At 40.9% G+C, this 25,509-nt stretch overlaps 2 protein-coding genes across 2 annotated transcripts in view; both read left to right on the top strand.

Moving 5' to 3' along the window:
• The first annotated feature begins 12,579 nt into the window (after window positions 1–12,579).
• Window positions 12,580–17,486, top strand: cnga4 (cyclic nucleotide gated channel subunit alpha 4). Its single transcript, XM_071907639.1, has 6 exons — window positions 12,580–12,674; window positions 12,879–12,985; window positions 13,830–14,413; window positions 15,141–15,386; window positions 15,855–16,020; window positions 16,726–17,486. Exons 1-6 carry the CDS (start codon window positions 12,631–12,633, stop codon window positions 17,484–17,486), a joined length of 1,908 nt encoding a protein of 635 aa, XP_071763740.1. The 5' UTR covers window positions 12,580–12,630.
• A 1,807-nt stretch (window positions 17,487–19,293) lies between these two features.
• The window catches only part of trappc10 (trafficking protein particle complex subunit 10), a 127,200-nt gene continuing 120,984 nt past the window's right edge, over window positions 19,294–25,509 (top strand). The window contains exons 1-3 of the mRNA XM_078286212.1: window positions 19,294–19,439; window positions 23,050–23,131; window positions 23,739–23,874. Of these exons, the coding sequence (XP_078142338.1) occupies window positions 19,379–19,439; window positions 23,050–23,131; window positions 23,739–23,874 (279 nt within the window). The 5' untranslated portion in view covers window positions 19,294–19,378. The remainder of the gene's footprint in view (window positions 19,440–23,049; window positions 23,132–23,738; window positions 23,875–25,509) is intronic.

Genomic DNA, 25,509 nt, shown 5'->3' with positions numbered 1-25,509 from the left:
CCTCACGGGAATTCATTTCTATGTCTTTTAATAATTCTCTCTCTCTCTCTCTCTCTCTCTGGTTGAGATGCCTGACAACAACGTTTTCCCGCGGATGAAACAATAATTTTGATTAGACAATAAAGTGAACAATGGTCAACCTGTTACTATGCAGATGTTCATTCATAATTTTAAGGGACACATAGTAAGGGGAGAGAGGGACGGGGAGAAGTGTTGCCAGGTTCTTAGCGACAAAACCCTCCCAGTGCCAATTAAACCCAACCCATAAACAGCCCAATGATCAATGAAACTAGTCCAAAATAACAAACAAATAACAAAACTCCACAATACAACCTTGACAAACTTTATAAACAGCGTTTTAAGTCCTACAGCATTTATAACATTTCCAAGTACATTAAAAACCGCGAACCTGGCAAAGGAATGCGAGCTTTGTTGACAAACTAAGCTAGTAGTTCTGCTTGTCACTCTACCTTTATGAGCTTCAAAACTATACTTAGCGTTTGAATTTCACAATAATCTTTACATAGAATGAAAGCCAAGGCTTTATTTTATTAAAATCTGATGAAACCCCAAAACAGCCAAAAATCGATCTTTTCTCATAAAATCACGTTTATCCACAAATGCGCCGTTTATAGTACAGCGATTTATGATCGTCACCACCGGCGATGATCATATTCTATCGTCGGTCGCAATGACATGTTGTTTATACTTCCAGCGACAGGCGATCTGTCATCGTTACGATGGTCGTTGCACCCATCGCTGAGACTTAAATTGGATTGAACTTTGACCCCATCGCTGGCTCAGTTGTCATGACAACATTATGGAACTCTCTTATCCTAACGTCGATTCGACTTCTTATTTAAAAAGAAAGAGTGAAAAATAACATTGCAAAAGCAGTTACATAACATGTAGGTACATTAGGCTATTCTGCAGACTGGTTTACAAACTGTATTATTATTATTTTCCTTTCAAATGGTTAAATTTTCAATTAGTGCAATTAAGAAAATATATTTCGTTACATGGCGTTATTAAAAGCAGACTGCAGCAGCTGGTTGGAGGCGGTGGAGTCTGTAGGCTCCGACTCGCTTTCAGAACGGACACAACAATAAACTTCACAACCTGGGAATATTTGCATTACTTTGAACTGATGGAAGAAAAGGGCAAGAACATTACTGTTACCTGTACATCTGAGAACTGAAAGCACTTGCCAATGTGTTGTGAGCGCTATCCGCTGTTTATTTTTTAGACCAGACATGATTAATCAAGGCTGCCTCTGTGATCATACTAGTTTACCATAAAGACGATCAGACCCCGAATAAATGAAAGCTGCTTGTTAAGTAGATAACAGATAAGTAGATAACAGCAGTGTACTCAGTGATGATTTCTATAGCCTACTAGTGAGAACATCACCAGAAGACATAAAAGTTGTTACGTTTTTAAGCGGGTAACTTGAAAGCACTCGACTGAGTTACTTTTAATAAAGACTAACTTAGTAAAGTAACTAGTTGCTATTTAGAACTATAGTAACAAAGTAAAGTAACTAGATGAGAGCAAATGACTGAACCTCTGCGATGCGTTCTATAATCGCTCTAGTGTTTATACTTTTTATGAGCGACAGCGTCCAAAATCAAAGTTGAGCGATGATGGAATGTTGGTGACTTTGTAGCGATGTGCATCGGGCGATCATAAATTGTTGTACTATAAACTGCCCTTAAGCGTCCCTGACTGACTGACTGCCACTGAAAAAAAATCACCATTGGCTGTGTTACCTTGTGGCAAAGCATCCATTTCATTTTCCAGTTCATTGCTGTTGTTTCCATCTCCTTACATCTCGTGTTTAACTCTTCTAAATGAAATCGGGATCTCGATTCATACCTCTATGCGATCTCATTCCTAAATGACAACGATTCTGCCACACAGGCTATTCATTAGGGATATCCGTTGCATCAAACAAAGCTCCCCTAATTTATCCATAAGTTGCATTAACATATGACAACACTGAGTTACACCATGTGACGAAATCTGCACATCCAGAGCGGGCAGAAACCAGCAGAAAGGAAAATAAATCCAGTAAGAGACATAACGGAGAACAGCAGACACACACGGGAAAACAGTTCTTCAAAGGTTGTGTTCTTTAAGAGAAGAGAAGAGTTGATTGTTTTTATGTTCAGTGTTGGATTCAACAAGCAGTTGAATTTAAGCTATTTTGTCTGGTAAAAAAAAAAGCACAGATCCTGTACAGGCCCACGGCACGTATGTTAAATTCAGTTCAACTCAATTCAATGTATTGAAGCATTGCCACACGGTAATCAGTTAAATTACCTAATTCGACTAATGTAACTTTAATATCACATGGTAATAATGTTACCTACTGTTAAAGTTTGTAGGGCAGCAGAAGACGTGTTATCAGGTTACTGTTTACAAATCCTGTTACTAACACAGGAGTGTTTGGAGCAACCAGTCCGATATCCATCACAATATCTGCCAAAACCAGTAATATCGACTTTTAACCCCACATATTATGGTATTTTTCATTATTATTATGACATCAAACATTAATATGGGTGCTCACTTGAATTTGAATTTGACGATTAAATACAAAGTGATTGGTTTAAAACAGTATTTCTACCGATTTAAAATTCTCGCCCTTTTATTTTGAAGGCTAAACAGCAAAACCAGAAGTCTTGTTTCTGGTCATTCGCGGTAGTGTTACCTATGGAGTTTCCAGGGTGCGTGCGCACACGTGACGTTTTTTGAAAACAACAGAGTGGCGATTTCAGCTAAATAATTGTGTAAACGTCAGTCTTTTCAAGTCAGTTTGGGATCGGTTGGCTTCAGGTGACTTGGATCATGCTGGACGAGCGGTATGGAGCCATTTTATGGTTATTTTCCATTATTTTTTTGAAGCCTGAAGACCTGAAGTCTGAAACGGTCCCCAGCAACGTCAGTTGTTTTGGAGAGCTCTGCAACTTACTTCACCTGGAAACCCAAGGGAAGCTTGCAGCAACTAAAAAACGTTAACGGATTTTCTACTGGCACGAGGGTGAGTAGATAATGACTTAATTTTCATTTTTGGGTGAACTATTCCTTTAATGCAATTTGTGCAGGGCACAAATGAAAAAAGACATGAAGTCGGTTTATGGGCGACTTTGAATTCTAGTTTAGATTCAACATAAAATAAAAACAGATAAGATTCTTGTCTGTGTCGGATCCGTTTCTTAAAAGCATGCAACTATGGTAATTCTGGTAGCGCAAGTCACCTGCGTTGACAAGCGTGATTCGGATCAACAATACCTCAATTTTAAATGATTTATTTCCAGTTTTATTAGACTTAATTTTGGTGGGAATGAATACTGTTGCTAACTGTTGATGGCTGTTTATTAATTACTTGTCCTTACCTACAGTGCAGTGTGTCCAGTGGAATCCAACTGGTGAATAGGGGCAATATGCAAGGAAGTCTCTGCATGTTAACTTTCTGAGTGTTGAGCAGTGTTATAAATCTGATTAAAAAGTGTCAAGTTACTGTTTACAAAATACCATTACTAACACACGGGAGGGGGGAGGGTTCATTTCAATAGGATTAATTACTTGTCCTTACCTACAGTGACAGCAGTGTGTTCAGTGGAATCCAATGATAAACAGGGGCAGTATGCCAGTCTCTGCACTGCACTCATGTTAACTCTCTGAGTGTTGAGCAGTTTTACACATCTCCGATTACTGTTTACAAATACCGTTCCCTGCCAATATTGTGGCGGTGCGCCACTGAAATTACTTAATTGCACTTTTAAACATGAATAAATCAACATAAATATGTTTTCAACTTCACGTTGCTCCTCTTAGCAGCATCATAAAACAAAACTCTTATTCAACGTTACTCATTTTAATGGAGGCCTACCTCTCAAATTGTTTTGGAGGCTACAGCAAACAGAGGAGAAATCCACACTTCTTAAAAGATGCTCATGCAGGTTCAGCAGCACGGCTCAGGACTGGTCATATAATGTGAATTCCTCTGATTCGCCAGTGCACTCAAACGAGCTGGTTGTGCAAAGTGGTATAGAGCAGTTTGAAACTAAGTTAGAACTTGATTTTGACACAGCAGGAGTAGCCTATTAAAGGGAATGCAGTAAACGCGACTTTTCACGATTACCATATTGCCGTGGCTGTAATCATAATCTTGAATAATATACAATTAATTGTGCATCCCTAGCATCAGGCATTATTCAGTGATGTAAATAGGTTTTCAATGTAGTGAGTCCCCGGGACCCACAGGTGGTCATTTGAGTGGGTCCCAGGGAAATTGAGTGGTTCCCCAATAAAATTTGTGTTTTTTGACAAATTGTAGTGTTAAACTCGTGTTTGGTGTTATACGGTTATAATAATTATGGTTATATTCATGTATGTTGAAAATGTATCTGAAAATTAAACAAATAAAATCCCAAATCTGAAAACTTTATTTATAAAACATTATACAAATGTCAAATAAACAAAATAGTGTCTGTAGCAACATAATAGCACCAAAATAAATTATCAAATAAAAGAAATCTCGTCTTGCGCGAGATATATGTGCAGACGATGAGAAAATGGCGGCTGGTGGATTTTTTTTTTTTCAACATGGCGCGTCGTTAATATAGAACCTCCTTGGGCGCGTCCCCTGGACGGTAAAGCATCATCGGGTCATCATCAACATGAGTGAATACAGCATCCACATGACTTTATTTACCAAGTTTGTAGCCTTGTTGAAATGAAATCTGTGCGGTGAAAGTAGCATTGGATGCAGGCCCAGCAAGGGCATTAAGTCTCTCCTGCGATGATTGAGACTATGAACACGGGATGTCGTCTGCGCAAGATAGATGTGCAGACGGTGACCGGTGGATTATTTTTTTTAACAGCGAGGTTTCTTTTGTTTATTTCTATGATTTCAACACGGATTTCGTTGTTCACAATGTAGCATTATCAGGGAAATCACTGATTATTATTCTAAAAGTATGGGTAGTAAAAAACATGTAGTATTGTATCGTTTTTAAAGGCAGGGTATCATGATGATGAAGAGGTGTAAACACTGACCAGTACAGTTTTTCTTTACAAGAATGGCTACAAACCTGTATGAATTACGCTTAAGAGAATGGTTGTAGAGAATCCATGATAGAGCTAGAGAATCCATGTGTTCTGGGTTAGGGTTAGCCAAATGATTGCATTGTGGCTCCAAAAATCCATCATTCACCTCATTATCACCTAGATTTGCGCACTTGTTCTGCACCGCAGCAACCGTCACTACAGTAGCAGCAAGCCGATGCTGCCTTCAAATGCCATCGGAAATACTGTAATTTCGGGCAGAAAAAAAGTACTTGAATAAACGTTGGCTACAAGTTGTAGCCTATTTACGACTGCTAAAATCAAAAGTACAAGCTTAAGAGTAGTAGTACTCCAAGTAGGGATGTCAGTTTCGGTTAATTTTGCTTTCGATAGGCCGACACCCATTAACCGGTAACTAACCGGTTAATTTTTAAGAAAAAACGCAAAATGACGTGAAATACAAGAAAGTGGCGCTTTCCTTTTAGTCCGGCGCTCCATTGACTCAACTAGTGCAGTGCCCGTCAGTGCTGCTGCACAGAGCGCTGTTCGCTTGTTTATTCAAAGTTTATTAATATTGAATGTGTCGCGTGTCCAAATTGCACCAAATCCGACACTGCACGTCCTTGGGTCCCCAGCAATACACCCGCCAAGTGTGAAGTAGATCGGACAAACGGTTCTCGAGATATGCGAAGGACACACACTCACACACTCACTCAGACTCACAGACAGACAGAGATTCCTTGCTTTAGTAGATAGATGAGCTTTGGCGCTGCATTTCAAAGCGCTGTCCATTTGCTGTAATTTACATATAAATATCTGCACTTGTTATGCATGCCCTCTCAGCGGAGGGAGGGGGCTACGCTGTGTGTGGCAAGCGCTGCGATCATCAGACCTCTCTGGATTAGACAAGGAAGTAAAGAAAACCGGCATCAGCCGAACCAATTTATTGCCAAATGCTTTGGGATTCAACACATTAACATTGCTTCCCATGGTCAGAAAAAGTCGCCAGATTTGTCGCTAGTCGCTTTTGAGAAATAAAGTCGCCAGGGGGGTCTGAAAAGTCGTTAAGTCTAGCGACAAAGTCGCCAAATTGGCAACACTGGTGTATGCAAATTAACCTATAGACCGACATGCGTAACCGGTCAAAAATATTCTCGGTGGTTAACCGATTAACGGTTAACCATTGACATCCCTAACTCAAAGGCAACTAGATCGCCGACTTTGTATATTTTTGGGTGAATTATTGCTATAATAGCCTATCCTGCCTTAGTAATTGGTCGGCGAAAATAGGACCGTTCTATGTGTGGATAGCGAGTGCTTGTTCAGAAATGCCTTGCTTCGCCTGAATGAAAAGAGAAACAGACTGTTGGTCGAAAAAGTGCAGATGCAGAGATGTTGTCAATTCACCATTTGTTTTTGCTTATTAGTCTAAAGATGAAAATTTGTCTCCAGTAATGTTTGTTAACTTACGAGTGTAATACAGTGGATGAAAAAGCAATTCAGTCAGTGCAGAACCCATTTTATTAATAAGCTACAGATAATTTAGAAAAGGCAAAGATATTCAACAATCAGGCCCTTTATCAACGTTTCTCAATGGAACAGAATACTTTAGGGAAAATTCTAGTCTATAGGTACACTACTGCTGCCCCACATTTTTTATTTCCAAAGAATGGATATATTGATTAACTAAAACAGAAACGTTTGTTGCAGTCATATCCACGCTGGGAGACGTGCTTTTGTAAGACATATAGCTAATATAATAATTCCATGGTCAGATTCTATGGAAGGTTGTGTAGCATTCCATGGGTCTGACTCGTTGCACTAACCCCACAGCAACATCTACCTGCAATGACACCAGTAACTCTGAGGGGCCTACCACCCCCCGCTTTATATTTGGAAACAAACAACTCATGTCACCGTTAAAAATCACACTGTGGAGTGCAACAGTGATGTAAAGGGTATGTGATGATGTAGTCAACATGTTAAAGCAATATTCCACTTAGTTTTAACATAGGGGTTATTGGGCTCTTGACTGCCAGGAAAACCAGGGCTGCGGTCGAATAGTCAAAAAAATATGTCCTAACTCCTATTCCTAACCACTTTTCCTTGACCTCGTTGGAAAACATCATGAGGTCAAGGAAAGATGTGAAGGAGAATTCATAAGGACTTAGGAAAAGACAACCGCGGTGCTAAGAGAATCCGACTGCACTTACACTAGGCTACGTAATAATGCGACGGCGGATGTTAATGACGTGGGTCTGCCGTGGTGAAACTACAATGTTCCGAAGATGGACTACTAAAAGCGCATCTTAGATACTTCGCCCCGTGCGTTCTTACCGTGTTGTTTCATGCAGGCTATATAAACGTGGACAACCCGGTGAAAAATATTGCTTCATCACCAAGGTTGGAATTGAAATAAAAAAGGAATATAGGCTACCAGTCACAAAAGTGAAACGAAATGGTTGTCACATTGAGAATGGTTGCTCACGCTCACCCTCCTGTCCACTCATATTTATCAATGAATCCCAATTAGTATGATTGTATGAAAATAATTGTTAAATTCATGCAAGATAGGCATAACATGTTAGGCCTACAAATCTACTACTGTACATATCATCATTCTTAAGTTTCAAACATGTTGAATTAAAAACATCATCTGGCTAAAAACGTCTCATATCCTTTTTTCTTGAAAGACAGACTTCTGTGTTATGGTTAATATGCTGATTATGATCTGATTATAAGCCTATGCATATAATAGCTTAAGAACCACCACACAACTCAGTAAACACCTTGAAATGTTGACTTGATTGTGCTTTGAAGTTGTTATGACTGATACAGGCCTTTATTAAGGCAAGGGTTTCAGCATCTGTGACTGAAGCAAAATTAATTAATGATATTCCTAAAGGCTGGCAATACAACAACGCTCAGAATGAAGAATAACTAATGCAAACTGAGCATAGGTTACGCTACAACATTAACTTCACTTTGATCATTTTACAACAGCAGCGTAATGTTCATAGTTCGCCTATGGGTTTAACATATTGTTGAAAGTTCACAACATATAAGCATATTAGCAAGTTATGGCATAAGATGGAAAATGCTTAATAAGCAACGGCTAATCACCAAGATCAGATGCAGCTGGGACGTGTTTGTAGCGTTCGGATTTTTATTTCCCATTCATTTGAATGAGGCCACGAAAATTGCCTGAAAAACAGATCCCTCTACTGTGATTTTCAATTGACTTTTGGTCAAACTTTTTAGAACGTGATAGTGAACATAGCAAACTTTAGAGAACATAGCGGAGGGATATCATTTAGGAGAGATAGTTCCCGTTTGGGAGACCGGATCTACCTTTATTTTTAAATACTAATTTTAGTGTAAACCAATAATAGAAATACAAAATGACCAATTACTGCTTTATTGTCTCTATTGTCTTTATTGTTGAATCTGTTCACACACTTGTTACATGTACGTCTTCAGGCTATTTTCGTGGCCTCATTCAAACACTACAAACTCGTCCCAGCTGCGTCCGATCTTGGCGAGAAGTTTATAGGTATAGGCCTATATGGTTTTCATGGCAGTCAAGTGCCACCCCAATATTAAAACTAAGTGGAATATTGCTTTAAAGAAGGGCGCAGGTGACAAGCCTAGACAGTTAAGAATTCTAGCATTTTTTACACAAAGTAACATTGTTGGAGAAACGGCAGAGGATGCCAGCTCCAAGAAAGTCCACCCCACGGCAACACCTAACAATGACACCGGTAACTGCTATCCTTTTTCAGGGACCTACTTACCTACCTAGCTTACTTCAGTTTTTCTTCTAGACAGAATGCAACAAAGCATGACACTGCTATCTAGCTACTATGTCTATGCACAGAACCACCAGTGTAGATCTATAAATGCTCATACCACCGTAGACACTGCAAGCAAGCTACAGCAACACTTGAACGCAAAACTATAGCCTAACTTTTATTCCCATGTGGAGACACAGCAGGTGTGGGGCCACCAAAAAGAAAAAATGAAGATAACAAAAGTATCTACTGTAGGCCTATATGTAAGTGAACAGGTTATTAATTGAAGCTCTAAAATCTGCTCTTGTCTCTTAATTGAATCTTTCATTCAGTACCTGATTCTACACATGAAAACAGCATTTGAAAACAGGTAAGGTGACATATTTCTAAGAAAACTGTATATTAATTAGCCAGTGAACATAATTCTTGACAGGTACATTTTTTATTTACCATCCCATGGCAGGTGAATCAAAAAGTTAATTTCAGACACCACTGTCGCACACAGAAAATTCAGTCATTTCCTTCAAAAACACTTACTTATTGAATCAACTTCCATGCCTGTCGATGCAATAAGATAATGTCACAGCAACAATCTCAGTGCAACTGACCACTGTAAAGTATGAAATAAATTTCCCATGTGGATTCCATAATACATTATTTAAAGTGTGACACTTTTGTATGAACCAAAGCAAAATAATCTATGGCCAAATTACACATGGAAAATAAGCTTGCTGGAAATGTAGGCTACTTATGATTCAGGTTCACCATGGGTACAGTTTGGCAGAAGGCAGTCTTCAGACAAAACCTTCAATAGGGAAATTCAGGTCACATGCACACCATAAAAATGCCAGTAAGATGAGTTCAAAGTTCAGCAGCAAACTGCTATGCAGGGAGGTAGCCTTAATAAAAACAAGACAGTTTGTCAAAGGTTGGTAATTGAACAGTACCAAATCTCTTGACAGTTACAATCTCAGACTTCAAAGTCTAGTCTAACTTAGGTCAGAACACAATGAGACATCTTCACAGTATAAAACCCACAATCAGAGGAGCTGTTCTGGCAAAAATATTGTCATGCTCCAGTTAGGTTGGGCTCTGTCTGTCTGCTCTTTGGAAATGTCAGTGACTCCATTCTGTCCAGTGAATAAGGGACAGACAAAGTGAATAGACTTCACTCCACTCTTTCAAGGCCCTAATAGTTTGCCCTAAGCAAAATGCCACATGCTAAAGAGAGCTCTCTGTGCAAGGGTACTGAGTGAGTTCATGTCTGGATCATATTATTTGCAAAAATTACTGTGCATGCATACTTGATGAGAATGTCACTTCAGCTGCCTAGTTATCCAATTATTGATGGGATTTGTTTTATTTGGAGAAAAATTAACCATCTACAGGCCTTTGATCAAGGAAATTATTCTATTGACAATTTGCAATTTGAGGTGTACTCAAGAAGATAGTGTGACTTAACAGTCAATAACTAGGCTAACCGTATATACTAACAAAAGGCTTCATACGATGAAGAGAGGCGTTTAGTGCATTTGTCTGCCACACTTAACAAGGTATAACGTTAAAGAAACCTGTTAAGGCTTGCATATGCCTGTCTTTGAGGGGTGAATATTACCCACGAATTTTATCCAGCACACCAAAGTTCTCAACTTGTGTCGTGAGGGAATCCAAGAAAGTCATCAATCACTGCAGTGCTTGGGGTCAGGTGTCCCGTCTAGCCTGAGAGGCACGGAGCTGTTAAGCTAACCTAGCTTGTGAGTGCAACACTGAATATCGTAGTTTCGATGACCTTGCTTGCAAAATGGCTGGTTTCCTAACTTAATGCCAATTATGTTCTTGACCTGAAGCTGAAGTCATCATCTCGCACCAGACTGCACACTTGCTATCTGCAGCTGTTTACATTCAGGAAAACAACAATAAATGCATTTCAATGGCGCGCCGATTTAGCAAGCTTGTTGGTGTTGCTACTAGGATAACTAGCAGCTGTCAGCCGCGGACTGTTTACACATATCTGACCTAACTATAATGCTGTTGCGCTTTAAATTGTAGTCATTTTGCTGTCATCTTCGTGCATCTGTCAGAGTTACTCACCTCGTTTATCTGCAGGATTCTCAAGCAGGCTCAGTTGCTATGAGGCGCTGATTTCCACGGCTACCTGCTAGCTTCTTGTTAGAAGGTAGCGTTAGCTAACGGCCAGCTGCTAGTTAATTCCACAGTGTCAGTACAGCAGTCGAATGATCAGCAAACAAGTTGCCTGCAAATAACTGGCTAGCTAGAAAATACGCATTGAGAGAAGCTATGCAATAAACCACTCCTTCGTTCGGTCTGCCACGCAGTCTGCTAGCTAGGGATAAACATCCCATTTGGTGATTTCACAACCACTCTTTTTCAGCAGCCATCTTACTTTGACTCATCTGACACACGCCCACACGCAAGGGACGCTATGACGCCCTCTCTGAACCGCTGTTCCACAGTCGGACTGCTGCTAGAGAACACTGCTGTTCTACCTGTGCACTTGTTTACCTGGTCGGGTGTGTGTAAGAGGGCCATCGTGTAAGTCAGTGCAATTTCCAGCAGACTTTAAAAACCTACAGTATGAGAATCTGAAATCACTCTAAAATCACTACTAAAGCTGCTATGTATCCAGAATGGAATCCACGTTTTAATGAACCTGGGTCCCAGAATGAGAGACTAAATTTTGATATCAAAATCAGAACAAGTTTAATGAAAAATATAGTGTGCTGTGACCCAGGTTCATCAATGTTTTAATGAACCTGTGTCCCAGAGATTCATTAAAACATATTGATGCACCTAGATCCCAGCACACTATATTTTTCATTTGGATCCTGGGCTGAAAAACCTTTAGAAGTTGAGACCCATAAATCACGCTTCCCTCAATAAGCAACCAGTCTGTTTGTTGTTTGTACCTCTGGCAGCTGGCTCAGGGATGTGCAGTGGATGACCTCTAAGGATTTCTAGGGGAAAGAAAAATCCCCAGAGGATACAGGGCATCTGTTGTGGTTCCCATCCATGGCGACCAGCATCACCAGGCGATGCTCAGGTAGACCTCGTTTGTTGTTAGGTGAACCAAGCAATGCTGCCGGATACAAGTCAAGAGGGTTATGCAGGCAGCTGGACTCTGCTATCTATATCTATGTAATCTATATCCAAGCAAGTACAACTCTTAGGTAGAAGGGAGCACTTGATCAAGAGCAAAGGCCATCCTCACTTAGGAAAAAATGTATTAGTCTAAACCCCAAAGGAGCATGGATAAAACAGGTGATGTTAGCATCAAAAATAGCCGATGGCAGAGGCTGTTCACGTGGCGTCAGATGCAGAAAGTGAACGAGGATGGCAAAGACAAGAAGGAAGAGGGGAAAGATAACAACAATCCTCATGAAGTGAAGCTCAAACTGGGGTGAGTGATTACTGATTGGGTTAGACATTTTTTGCAAGGATGAGAAAATAGCATTCATTATCTTTAACTCTTTGGATGAACATTTCATTGATAAAGATTGTACATTATGTGTTAAAATATACATACATGCATACGTGCATACAAATAAGTAAAATGCAACAATGCAGATTATTTGTGTTTGAGTACATGCACATTCCTCATGTTTGATTGTTTACATAGCCACTAATACTCTGTCCTTCTAATTCTCTTTCCACTCATTTTCTTCCCATTGTCTCACTCACCATTTCCAGCTGGAATGAATGGGTGGTCGATCCATCAGAACAATTCTACTATGTATGGCTACAGGTCATGATCTTTCCCATTTTCTACAACTGGGTGATTATCATCTGCAGGTATATGCATGGAATATAATGAATAAGTCTAATATTGTACAATTGATTTAACTGACAACTATTTACTCCTTCAGTGTTTATAATAAGAAATAAGAATTTGATATCAACCACACTGAAACGTATATGTTTTACATGCTGTTCTCTGCTTTTAAATGGAATTGTTGATTAAATACAATCAATCAATTATTAATTATGTATCCCTAGGACATGCTTCAATTCAATTGAGGTGAACTACCTAGCTGTGTGGCTTACATTGGACTATCTCTCTGACCTCATGTATGTGGCTGACATGATCATCAGAGTGCGCACTGGTAAATGTTTTGCTCCAGTTACCTTTGATTCAGTCTTTGCAATAGAATAGAATAGAATAGAATAGAATAGAATAGGGGCATCATGGTGTCACAGTCAGAAGGTTGTGGGTTCGATTCCCGTCTCAAGACTCTAAATTGCCCATGTGAGTGTCTGTATATCTGTGTTAGTCCTGTGATGGTGCAGGTGACTTATCCAGGGTGTCTCCTTGCCTTTCACCCAGTGCATGCTGGGATAGACTCCAGCCCCCTGTGATCCTTAAAAGGAATAAGCAAGTAAAGAAATGAATGAAATGATGACAATCAAATAGAACTTTTGGTAACACTTTAGATTAGGGAACACATATTAACTATTAACTGTGGGTTTCCCCTCAATAGTTTAATAATTTCTCTCAATAATATGTGATACTAGCACCTTATAAGCCCCATACTGAGCAAAGCATACTAAAAGCCCAATTCATGTCCAACAACTTCCTTACAGACTGCTATAAGCACTAATTAGGAAGCTATTGAGGGAAAACTCATAGTTCATGGGGTATACTTGTAGAATATAATAGTGCAGAATAAGGTGCTAATAAGTGCTGTGTAATAACTAATAATGAACCAATACACTACTAACATGCATGTTAATAAGCAACTTATTAATAGTTAATATGTGTTCTAACCCCTTTTGTCCAAACCTGTATTCTATTCTATAATAATTCTGAATCATGTATTTTGAAGTGAGTACAGGTACTGCTTTCCTCCAATAGTTTATGCCAAGCTAAGCCTTGACTATAGGAAATTGTGACATGACAGTGTGGGAGGTGCATTGTGGGCTTTGATAATCCTGTGCTGCCCTCTGCAGGTTATCTAGAGCAGGGCATCCTGATCAAGGACAGAGCTCAGCTGAAGAAGTATTACCTGCGTTCCTCTCGATTCTTATGGGACCTGGCCGCCCTGCTGCCCACTGACTTCCTGTACGTTTTCCTTGGCATCCACACTCCTCTGGTGAGGATCAACCGGTTCCTGCGTACACCACGACTCAATGAGGCCCTGGACCGCATGGAGACGCGAACCTCCTACCCCAACACCTTCCGCATCTCCAAGCTCATGCTCTACATCTTTGTGTTGATCCACTGGAACGCCTGTCTCTACTTTGCGCTGTCCAACTACATCGGCTTTGGAGCTGACCGCTGGGTCTACCCCAACATCACCAACCCGGTGTTCGCCTCCATGCGTCGCCAGTACTTCTACTGCTTTTGGTTCTCTGCCCAAATCTTCACTACAGTGGGTGACACACCCCTGCCGGACAGGGAAGAAGAGTACTTGTTCATGATTGCAGACCTGCTCATTGCCGTGCTGGTGTTTGCATCCATTGTGGGCAATGTTGGCAATGTCATCACTAGCCTGAGGGACCGTGATAATGTCTTCTTCCCTAACCATGAGCTGGTGAGTTGGTGAGATTGATATTGAGGAAGAATAGATAGAGATGACATTGTGAAAGGGTACCAGGCAGAGGTGGGGACTCGAGTCACATGACTTGGACTCAAGCCAGACTCAAGTCACAATTTTTGACTTGATGCATGAAGAGAAGACTTGAGACTTGACTTGACTTGGGTTCTGGTGACTTGGGACTTGACTTTGACTTGTGCTTTGATGACTTGAAAAGGTTTCTAAAGTCTTGACAAAAGCACTTGTCTTGTGTAAATGACTTGGATTGAAAGTGATGGGATTTGTTCCACCAGACGACTGAATTTAAATTCTTTTCTGAATTTTTATGAAATGATTGAGTTGAAACTGATTATAGAAATCAAACTCATGATGCTCTTACCAAGTTTTTATCCTATTAAAACCATATTGCATTGAAAAGTCCTAGATATTTAGTTTTCTTTAAGATATTAAATTGATACTGGACTCTTGATTTATTGTTGACTTGACTTGCTGTTCTACATTAAGACTTGAGACTTAATGACATTAATGACATTAATGACATGGACTTGACTTGGTAATCTACATTTAGACTTGGGACTTGACTTGATTATTTGTGATATAATACATAAAGAAAATAAAGAAGGGAATTAAAGAAGGCTTCATGTTTTATTACACTCCTTAGTCTGCTAATTTCATTTGCCCTCCGGGGTTTATTTGATTTCTGGTCTTCTTCTTGCTATTTCAGGTGAAGGCCTACCTGCGTAACCATCACATCAGCAAAGAGCTTCGCAAGCGCGCCAACGACTGGTACCAGCATCTTCACATCAACAGGAAGATCACGCGAGAGAATGAAATCCTGCAGCAGCTGCCTGTCCAGCTGCAGACGGAGATCGCCGTCAGCGTTCACCTTCCCACGCTCTCCAAGGTCACCATCTTCCAGAACTGTGAGAAGAGCCTGCTGGAGGAGCTGGTGCTCAAACTCACACCTCAGGTAAGGGGTCAAAAAGATGGAGTTCAAGGGGCACTGGTGGCTTAGGGCACAATACCATGTCAAGTCAAGTTTATTTATATAGCCCTTTATCACAAGCATATCTCAAAGCGCTTTTACATACCATATCATATACCATACGACATCGTATTCATAAACACACTCACACTCACATTCACGCCTATGGGCATTTTAGAGTCTCGAATTCACCTGCATGTCTTTGGACTATGGGAGGAAACTGGAGCACCCAGAGGAGGCCCAGGCAAACTCCACACAGAAAGGACCAGGGCCGAGATTTGAACGCAAGACCTTCTTGCTCTGAGGTGACAGTGCTAATCACTGAGCCACCCTGCAGCCCATGTGCTTGTGACACAGGTTTGAATCCAGCTGGTTACCTTTGTTACATGCCTCCCCCTTCCCCGCAATTCCGGACGTGCTCTCTACTTGTCTGCCGTTCCTCTCGTTTTACAGGTGTACAGTCCAGGAGAGTACGTCTGCAAGAAGGGAGATGTGGGCCATGAAATGTACATCATCAAAGAGGGAAAACTTGCAGTTGTAGCAGACGATGGGGTCACACAGTTTGCTGTGCTGAGTGAAGGGAATTTCTTTGGGGAGATTAGCATCCTCAATATCAAAGGTAGATGAAGTACTCAATAATGCATATTGGCACGTGTTCACCTATACAGCATTTATGCATTTATGTAGGTAGTGAATGTTTTTTTTGGGGTGAAAATGAGAATGAAAGCAAGAAAGAAAGAGAAACTTAAATGGTAATCTGTAAGATTTATTTTTTTATCTCCATCTTTGGTGCTAAGCACTCATTGCTGTGGTGTTTTCTTATTTAGTCTCCATCTTCGGTGCTAAACGCTCATTCCTGCTGTGTCCTTTTTTTTTTTTTGTCTCCATCTTTGGTGCTGAGTGCTCCCCTCTGTGTTGTGTTGCACTGCTCTTCCCAGAGATCGCCTGTCAATCAAACAGTGTGTCCAGTACTGTGACGTCTTTTTTCTTGGAATCTCTGTTGATGAAGTTTCTGTAGGTAGCACTCTTCTCTTTGTCTGTTCAGCCAGGGTGGCTATCACTGCCCATGCTAACTACCCAGTTCTTCTTTTACTTATTCCAATAACAAACCGTAAACGTAAGCGCATTGCTTCCTGTGTGCCTGAGGATTTCTCCCAGGAAAAACCAAACAGATAGATGTCAGATTGATGTCTTTACTATTATCAAAATGTGGAAAATAGTAAAAATAAAGAAAAATGTGGTGTCCCCAAACTTTTGATAGGCAGTGTATATGAAAACACAGATTATTACTTAAAATTGTAAATGATAAAACATCTTGTTTTAGGCAACAAATCAGGCAATCGTCGCACTGCCAACATCCGCAGCATCGGGCACTCTGACCTCTTCAGCTTGTCGAAGGAGGACCTGACAGACGTGCTGTCTGAGTTCCCCGCAGCCAAACGCCTCCTGGAAGAGAAAGGCAGACAGATCCTCACCAAGATGGGCATGCTGGAGGAGACTGGGGAGGGGGAGGTGGGGGAGGCAGAGAAAGTGGAGACTAAGCTGAGCAGGCTGGAGAGCAACTTGGATGCCCTGCAAACCAAACTAGCCCGGCTTATGGTGGAGCTTGAGTCCAGCAACCACAAGATGCTGGCCAGGGTGGAGCAGCTTGAGTTGGAGTTGGAGGCACTGGAGAATCAACTGCCAGGAAATGAAGGTGGAGAAGGAGAAGAAGGAGAGGGGGAGAGAGGCGAAGGGGTAGGAGGGGAGGTTGAAGGGGAACGAGAAGAGGCAGAGGGGGAGGAGGAGGTTGTAGAAGCGAAGGCAAAAGAACAAGGGCAGGGACAGGATGGTGATGATGTGACCAAAGAGGGAGATGGAGAGAGTACTAAAAGTGCAAATGAGGAGAAAAAAAGTCAGGATATGGAAAGAAGAGTGGTGAAAGGAAATGGATGTGGGGTGGAGGACTCGGATGAAGGAGAAAAGAAAAGAGGGGATGATCAAGAGAAAAACCAAGAGAAAGGCAATGACAGACCTGGTAAAGGGGATGGAGTTGAGATTGAAAATGAATGTGAGAAAGAAGAGATTAGTGGAGAGAAAGAATGAGACCATGATGAGAGGAGCGAAAAAAATAAGATTTAGACAAAAAGAGGGATGGGAGAGAAGGTTCAAGGGAGGAAATAAACATGAAAAATTAAGATTAGTGAAACAAAGAATACAACTGAAATAGGTCTACATGTGATCAATTGCCTGTAGGCTGTTTTATTAATAAAAAAAATATTAAAAACTTGAACACTCATTCACCTGGTTTCTGGCATTAAAACTTTATACCCCTAGATGGTAGCAAACACCATATCAAAGTAGTGTATATCTGCATGGTTACCTAGCTCACCCACATTCCATCACATAGGCTACTGTAGATAAATACATATAAGCCAAAAGGGAACAAGGGGGGTGAAACTACATGTCTGTTGTTGAATTTTTTTTAAATGGCTTTATTTCACTGGCAAGTTCTATATACAGAACATAATTAAAAAACTAACTCTGATGTGTTTCAGCGTCTGGTCTTCTTCAGGGAGCTTAAACAAAACTCAGTGGTAAAAACATACTTAAAGCAATAGTCCACAAAAATTGAAAACTTGAAAGCCTGAAAACTGACATTTAACACGTTGGTGAACATATTCAACAACATATCCTGCTTTTAAGACAACAAAGCAGTCCTGGGTCCGTCCCTATTTTGCATTTCTATTTTTGGTTCACAATAAAATTAGTATTTATCTCCCAAACAGGTACTATCTCTCCTAAATGATATCCCTCCGCTATGTTCTCTTTTGTCAATAAAAATGTTGTTTGGCGAAATTATGTTCTAAAACATTGGACCAACAGTCAGTTGAAAATCACAGTAGTGGGATCTGTTGTTGAATCTGTTCACCAACGTCTTAAACGTAACTTTTCAGGCTATTTTCGTGGCCTCATTCAAATGAATGGGAAGTAAAAATCTGAACACTACAAACTCAGCTGCATCCGATCTTGACCGTCATGAAAACCAGAATATAAACTACTCAGTTTATATTCTGGTTTTCATGGCGGTCAAGTGCCAAATAACCGTCGTGAAATAACCCTCCGGCAAAAACGGCAATTTTACAGGTTTCATGTGTGAAAGGGGCTCTGGAGGCCTCCAGACCCCACGTTGGCATTGGGGTCACTGGATGTGATCAGATATCAGCTGCTCAACTGTGCAAAGATCTCATTCTGAGCAAGGCTTGGCCACACCCTCATGATAAATTCCAATGGAACAACTGGGGCAATAGCAGGATCCTGCAACGGAAAATTAGAACCACAAGGTTTAAAAAGTCATTTGTACCCACAGCTATTATGTGGCTGAATGAGTGAGACAACATTATAATCTTAGTGCTCTCTCTCTCTCTCTCTCTCTCTCTCTCTCTCTCTCTCTCTCTCTCTCACACACTATCTGCGTGTGTGTGTGCTGCTTGTGCATGATTGCTTCGTAAATCTTAATGTGACAGTGACTGTGCATGGTGTATGCATGTTAAAAGGATGGGGAAGGGTTGCTATACTACACTATGTATACCGGTAGATTTATATTTTTATTTACTTCACTGTTTTAACTTGCTGAACCACTGTGGTTAGTTGCCCTGGATGTAACTTACCCATATTCCTATGGCTAGTTTTTTTTTCTCCTAGAAAAAAATATTTTTCCTTCCAACTGATTTTAGCTTCATATTCAACACTCATTTTCACATAACCTAAGATGCAGATAAATTCCATCAACTGCTATGGTTTGTTCGGGCTATGCAGCAAAATAGGTATACTTTCCCTTTAATGACGCACAGTTTACGTGCTTCGTATGAAGGTGTTCCAGGAAGTGCAGGGGGGACACAGGCCCCATCGATTCAACACAACTGCATACATAAGCACTTACTAATAACAACGTTCAATTTGGATGTCATTTTCATGGGGGGCTACCGCTAACACACATGGAGTCACAAGAAGAAAAACCAATCATTTATACCATGGAAAACAAGCCGATTGTGACATGTGAGTGTTTCTTCGTGAGGAGACGTTGCAGTCTTATTTTTTCCAGTCTTGACAGCTAGCTAAGTTAGCTAGCTCAGGTTAGCTAAGCTAGCTGGTGATAGTAGCGAGCTCTGGCACACTGCGCTTGAGTGAGGCATTGGGTGCTTAATTTCAGCTTGTTTCATTGGACTGCTCTGCAATGCCAGCATATTTTAATAGTGCACAAATACATATTGTAAACGTTTCAATGGAAAAACACTGTCTCAGCAAGCTAGCTAGCTACATTGGCTAACAGGCCTTGCTGTCCCTACTACGTCACGGCTAGTTGGTGCAGTTTGGGCTACCTGTTCTCACCACGCAGGAATTCACCTTGCTCCCCTCCGGACAGCCACAGTGTTTCCTCTGGTAGCAGCCCAGACAGTGGTCGCCATTTAATATGTTTGAGCGGGAGTATTAGTCTACCATTCTAAAATCCGTTGATGGCGTCTAGTGGAAGCTTCTTAGAAGGGTTATTTTAAGAATTGACCCTAACGGTGGGGGCCAGCTTCGACTTCAGGCTACTCCATTTTTAGGATTGAGTGGTCAAGAGGTACCCCAGCACAGGAGTGGATAGAGGCTCTGTCAGGTCACAATATGGACAGAAATCTTGGGTGTAATAGTTTAGCCTAAGCAATGGAATTTATTGCCAGATGCACCATAGTCATCTAAATCAGTAGTTCCCAAAGTGGGGTCCAGGGACCCCTAGGGGTCTCTGAGGGTCTCAGCAAAATGAGTAGCAGTGCAACTTCACTATTATTTCACTCATGAGGCATTAGTGCAATGAGAGAATGTATAAGGTTGACTGTTGTGATCAGAGGTTTCACTGACCTACCACTGACTGCAGTCGACAGTTATGCAGTTCAATGCTAAATCAAAACCAGCAACAACAGATCTTCTCAGATAGGGTTGCTTGGGACAAAATCTTATAAAGTGGGGCAGCAGTGGTCTGATGCGTTTCTATTTTGGGCTTCCTGACATGAAAAAGTTTGGGCTTGTCCAGACTACATAGGTTATTGCTAGATTCGGTGTAGTAATCAAGGCAATAGGAATAATAAATCCATATGTTGTGCAGTCCCACTCAGTGCAAAGTCTTAGTTAAATGGCATGCAGCTTTGAGTTGTGGCTAGTAGGGTTACAGTGTGTTGAGTTAAATTTACTAAAGAGAATTACCCTATTACAGCATAGCAGCATGTGACAGGCAGCCAAACACACAACACAGAAACAGAAGCCTTAGCCTCAAGCAGGGAAACCTCCCCTATTAGTCCTCAAAGGACTCATGAGTGCATGTTTGAACAAGCTTTTGAAATGGCGATTACATTATGTTTATTTAGGCCTATGATACCATGCTTTGACACAACATACTCCTAGCATGACTTGATTTTACCAGGGAGACTTTGGGTGAGTAATCATCACCTGCTTTTAATAGCACTGGACTTGACCAGGAATCCTAGAAGAGCTGTGGTGAGGGCATGTAGGTCTGTCAGTCACAGATGGTTCTGGTAACATAGACCACATCAATGGAGAGTAGGGGTGTAACGGTTCAGAAAACTCACGGTTCGGTTTGTATCATGGTTTTGGAGTCACGTTTCGGCTCGGTTCTGTATACATTACACGGTATCTGGTGCACGGGGGGTTACAATTGCAAATTCCAATTTACTCAGTGTATGTATTTACAAAATCTTAGGTTTGCCTTTGTGAAAACTTTTCACTGAAAATTACATTTTGGACTTTTCACTATAAACACCCCCAAGGCTTTGGTTATTGCTCTGTGCCTGTCTGAACTCACACTGAGAGATTGCTTGAAAGCTGTGTGAAGTTGTTTTGGTCCTTCTGGCTCTCTTCCTCCTCTTTGTGCTGCCAGTGTGATTGCAGAGTGATGTCAGGCTCTTCTGCAGCGCACCACAACAATATCGGCACGGAAGCCACAAAATCAAAAGTTGGTCAATGTATAGAAATTGTTCTAAATTGATCTCTAATGCACCTAATGTGCACATCATGTTATGTTTGTCATTTAGCAATGCATAGACCAGTAGAGCAGTAGCATTATACTCAATCCGACGGGGTCTCCCACAAATTCCACAATTTGCTCCAAACTCGCCTGTGATAGTAACGGTATCCAGCTGTGATGTCATTGTAGATTGACATGTCATTCTGACAACTGATTGGACAGATACTCTCCAGGGAGATCGGACCCACATGGGCAGTGGGGCACATAGAACCGAATGATCCGCGGTATGCATACGCGTCCCGAACCGTGGGTGACAAACTGTATGGCACAGAATTATTTTTCGAAAACCATTTCACCCCTAATGGAGAGTGGACATGTAGCCTAGTTGTCCTATCTGGATGTTGGTCAAAAATTTGGACAAAGGAAAAATGTTATATAGACCTGTGGTAGAATCTGATGATTTCATGCTCACTTCTCTAAGGTGTGTGTTATATGTAGCCTAACAAATGTGTTGGGCCAACAAATAAAGTTAACTCTAGGGTTTGGCCGGTTTCAGGTTTCAGCAGTGTGATACATTTGACCGCCACGCCAACAAACCACTCTCATCATTACGCTTTCAGCTTTCACACAACCCCATCATGTCAATACTATGCTGCTTAATTGATTGTTGATCAACAGTGTCTTATTAGATGGTCATCTTGATGTTAATGAACCCGAGCCGCAAGCGCTCAGCACCGATGACCCTAACCCAACCCCTACCAATTGAATAACAAATAATTTGTTAAATAAATATCAAATTAAATTATTATTAAACTTAACCGTACAAAAAATGTAAGGGTGCCTAACCCAGTAGGATGTAGGCTGTCTGCTTACAACATGCCAGTAGGGCTGCACAATATGGGGAAAATATGTGATGTGCGCTAATGAGGTCGGATATTGCGATGGCAATAAGAAACGTGATAACAAAGATTTGACCGGCGGGGGTGGGGGGTTAGACTAACGAGCCGCCAAAATCTGTGTGTAACACCCAGACCCATGAAATGCTACGCAAGCTAACGTTACAGGACGTACAGAACATTACAATGTTTTTCAGAGTATTTCATCGTTTGAATTGTATCTGTTTACGTTGTCGAATTGACAAGTAGAGTACGGTCTGACCATTGCATCTGACACAAGGCATCACTTGTTACATGTTACAGTAATGTACAATGTAGATGTGCACAACATTTTTGACACTCGATATCGCAGTCCTTTGGGATGTGTATATCGCAATGACAATAATAAAACTATATCATGCTGCCCTACATGCCAGGTTTGCCCCAAATGTTATCTAAGAAAACTAAACGCTGCTCATCACAGAAGTTAGCTAGCCAGCGATTCACAGAGGCTACTCTGCTGAACAACTCATTATATCCCCTCTTCATCGGCAAGGGACCAGAGACCATTACATAATACCGACTCATCTTTGTGGCGAGGTCACAAGTTCTAGCTGTGTTACTCTTTGTTACCTCTGACTGCTTCATTCTAATATCTTAAGACAATTTTTACTACTGAAGTTGACGTGGCTTTTTACTTGTCTTGTCATTGTTGAACCCCGCACTTACTGATCTTCTCTTGCCTATCACCGTCCCCCTTTTCTCACAGGTGCTGGAGACCAGGGCTTGTTCACATCTCTCTATACCCCATTGGCCCAACAGCTTCCCAGGGAGCCAATGGAATGGAGGAGGTGAGTACTGTACTGCTAAATGCGTGATGGGATGTAGCTTGTCCAGGGGCCTGTCTCAGGAAGCAAGCTTAGTGGGTTAGCAAGCTAACTTTGGGCTTAACCCTGGCTTTTTCGGTCTCACAAAGGTGGCTCACTTTTAACCGGGGTAGATCACCATGGTAACCTATGCCGCACAGCTATCCTGCTCTGGAGCAGGCCATCGGATCACAACACATAAAAGGCCCGCCTCCTCACCAGTCGGCTCTCTGGAATAATGGAGTCAGGATCCTAATATGAGCTAAAACATTTCATTCTGACAAGTAATAAGAACTGTACAGGGGGAAACTATTGAATTAACAGACAGTAAGAAGGGCTGTTTGCACGGCAACTGTGCTTAGAGACCAGAGCCACTTTGCCTTCTGTGATGATTTATTATATTAGAGATATAATATTTATTAGGCTACATCAGATATAATAAATGTTTGTAGCATTTCCAGGCTACAACCCTGTCAACCCCCACAGATGTATTATGGTCCTTTTGTGCTATGGGGCAGTAAAGTATCTTACTCATCACACCTTAAGCACCATGTATTTGCTTGTATAAGACCCTACTTTCTTTCATCCACAGGACTTATGGCCGGGCGCCAAAAATGATTCACCTTGAGGCTAATTTTGTCCAGTTTAAAGAGGAGCTCCTCCCCAAAGAGGGTAACAAAGCTCTCCTCACCTTCCCCTTCCTCCACATCTACTGGACTGATTGCTGTGTGAGTAGCTTTAAAGTTCTCTATCACATACACACACACACGCACCTTGTTCAACAACCCCAATCAATCATCCAATGAGTCATTCAATGAACTCTTTTGGGAAACCTGAGTGTATTGCATTGGCAGACAATGTCACTATGCATGAAGACTTATAGAATTATGAAGTTCCCATGAATGACATAAATGATTTTTGGAGTTTTACAGATTGATGTTTCAAATCGTCCTCATACTATTTTGACACAATCTTTGTCTATTCAAATTAATAAAACAGAATTTTGGACATGGTATTCTAAGAGATACAGGGGTCCAAAGATGCTCGCTCCAAAATGGCTGCCGCCTTGGGGAGGCAAAACTTTTATCTGAGTGTATCTCAGGGCATAAATGAAATAAAAGTATGAATTTATTTGTAGTAATCACAGAACACACAAAATTAATACGATTTTGACCCAAATATGAAAATAATATGAATAAAAAATAACAAAAATCTTCAAGGATAAAAAGTGAGCATAATAGTATACTCTTGAAATAATAGTACACTCTTTCCAAGTTGGAATGACATTCAAACGGTTGCATTCATAACAGGAGTAAATGTTTAAAGGAAAAATCTGCACTGTTGGATATCATTATCATCAATCTGTGATGTTCAGTGCTCTCTAGGGATGTGCATGACAGGCCAAAATGATTTTCGAATAGTTAATGGCTATCGAGAGCAAATATTCGAAAATTCATGGGGGATTTCGGGTAGCATGTCTTTCGCTATCATCTTTGTGATAAGCGCTTTTGTTTGTCCCACACGTTTTATCATCACAACAACATTGCGTAGTAGCAAAGCTATGCATCCTATGGATGGATGAACACTTATATGTGCGTGACTAGTCAAATATTTCTTAACACATTTAACTCATCCCCAGTGCTTTCCAGGAGTTATTTTGTGATGAAGAGTAGTTTTGTTTTTTGGTGTGCCCACTTATCCCTCAACCTACTTTGTCTACTTCTACTGCAAAATGCCTTTTGACAACTGTGAACTTGTTGCTTTCAATCAAAGGTGGGCATATGGGCATATAAATATAGATTTTTATAAATTAATATAGATAGCATATAAACACATATAGATAGCTTGCCAACTAGTCATGTCTATGATTGTGGCCGCAGCCCTTACTCGGGACACAGCATGTCTTGTGGCCGCATTGCATTCTGGTCTATTGAGGCTACGGTCAGTGGAGAAATTGGTCTCTGTGCCTCTTCTACGATGGATTTCTCCCTGTATGATTGTTAAATGTTGGGGCAAAATGGTGAATCTAGAAACAAGCCTTCGCTCTTTGATTCTGAGGGACTGACACCAAAACATGACGTTTACTGTTGATGTTTTGCAGTCAGACTCCATTGTAGCTTTGCTGGAAATATCTCAACAGGACGTCACATTGTCTACGTTTGGCCAGTTATCCATAGGAATAGGAAAAATACACCTCCAAACAAAAAATGGGCTCAGTAATGCAAGGTACATTGGTACTAGCTTTTTTTTTTTAAACTGTGTTTAAGGGTGGATTTTTCCTTTTAACTCAAACACTTTTTCCTTATGCTATACCATAGGAGTGATAGTGGTGTTGTATTTGCCATCACAGTGTAGTCATTTTG

The sequence above is a fragment of the Centroberyx gerrardi genome, chromosome 10 (assembly GCF_048128805.1).
Source record: "Centroberyx gerrardi isolate f3 chromosome 10, fCenGer3.hap1.cur.20231027, whole genome shotgun sequence".
Classification (NCBI taxonomy): Eukaryota; Metazoa; Chordata; class Actinopteri; order Beryciformes; family Berycidae; genus Centroberyx; species Centroberyx gerrardi.
Note: the sequence above shows the minus strand (reverse complement) of the source record. Positions and strands in the feature narration are given on the sequence as shown.

What these genes read in the sequence shown, in the direction of transcription:
- cnga4 (XM_071907639.1), top strand. Translation starts at nt 12,631, where the DNA reads ATGATCTTTCCCATTTTCTACAACTGGGTGATTATCATCTGCAG. An exon ending in GATCATCAGAGTGCGCACTG is followed by an intron (nt 12,986 to 13,829) that starts GTAAATGTTTTG and finishes TGCCCTCTGCAG; the next exon opens with GTTATCTAGAGCAGGGCATC. An exon ending in TCTTCCCTAACCATGAGCTG is followed by an intron (nt 14,414 to 15,140) that starts GTGAGTTGGTGA and finishes TTGCTATTTCAG; the next exon opens with GTGAAGGCCTACCTGCGTAA.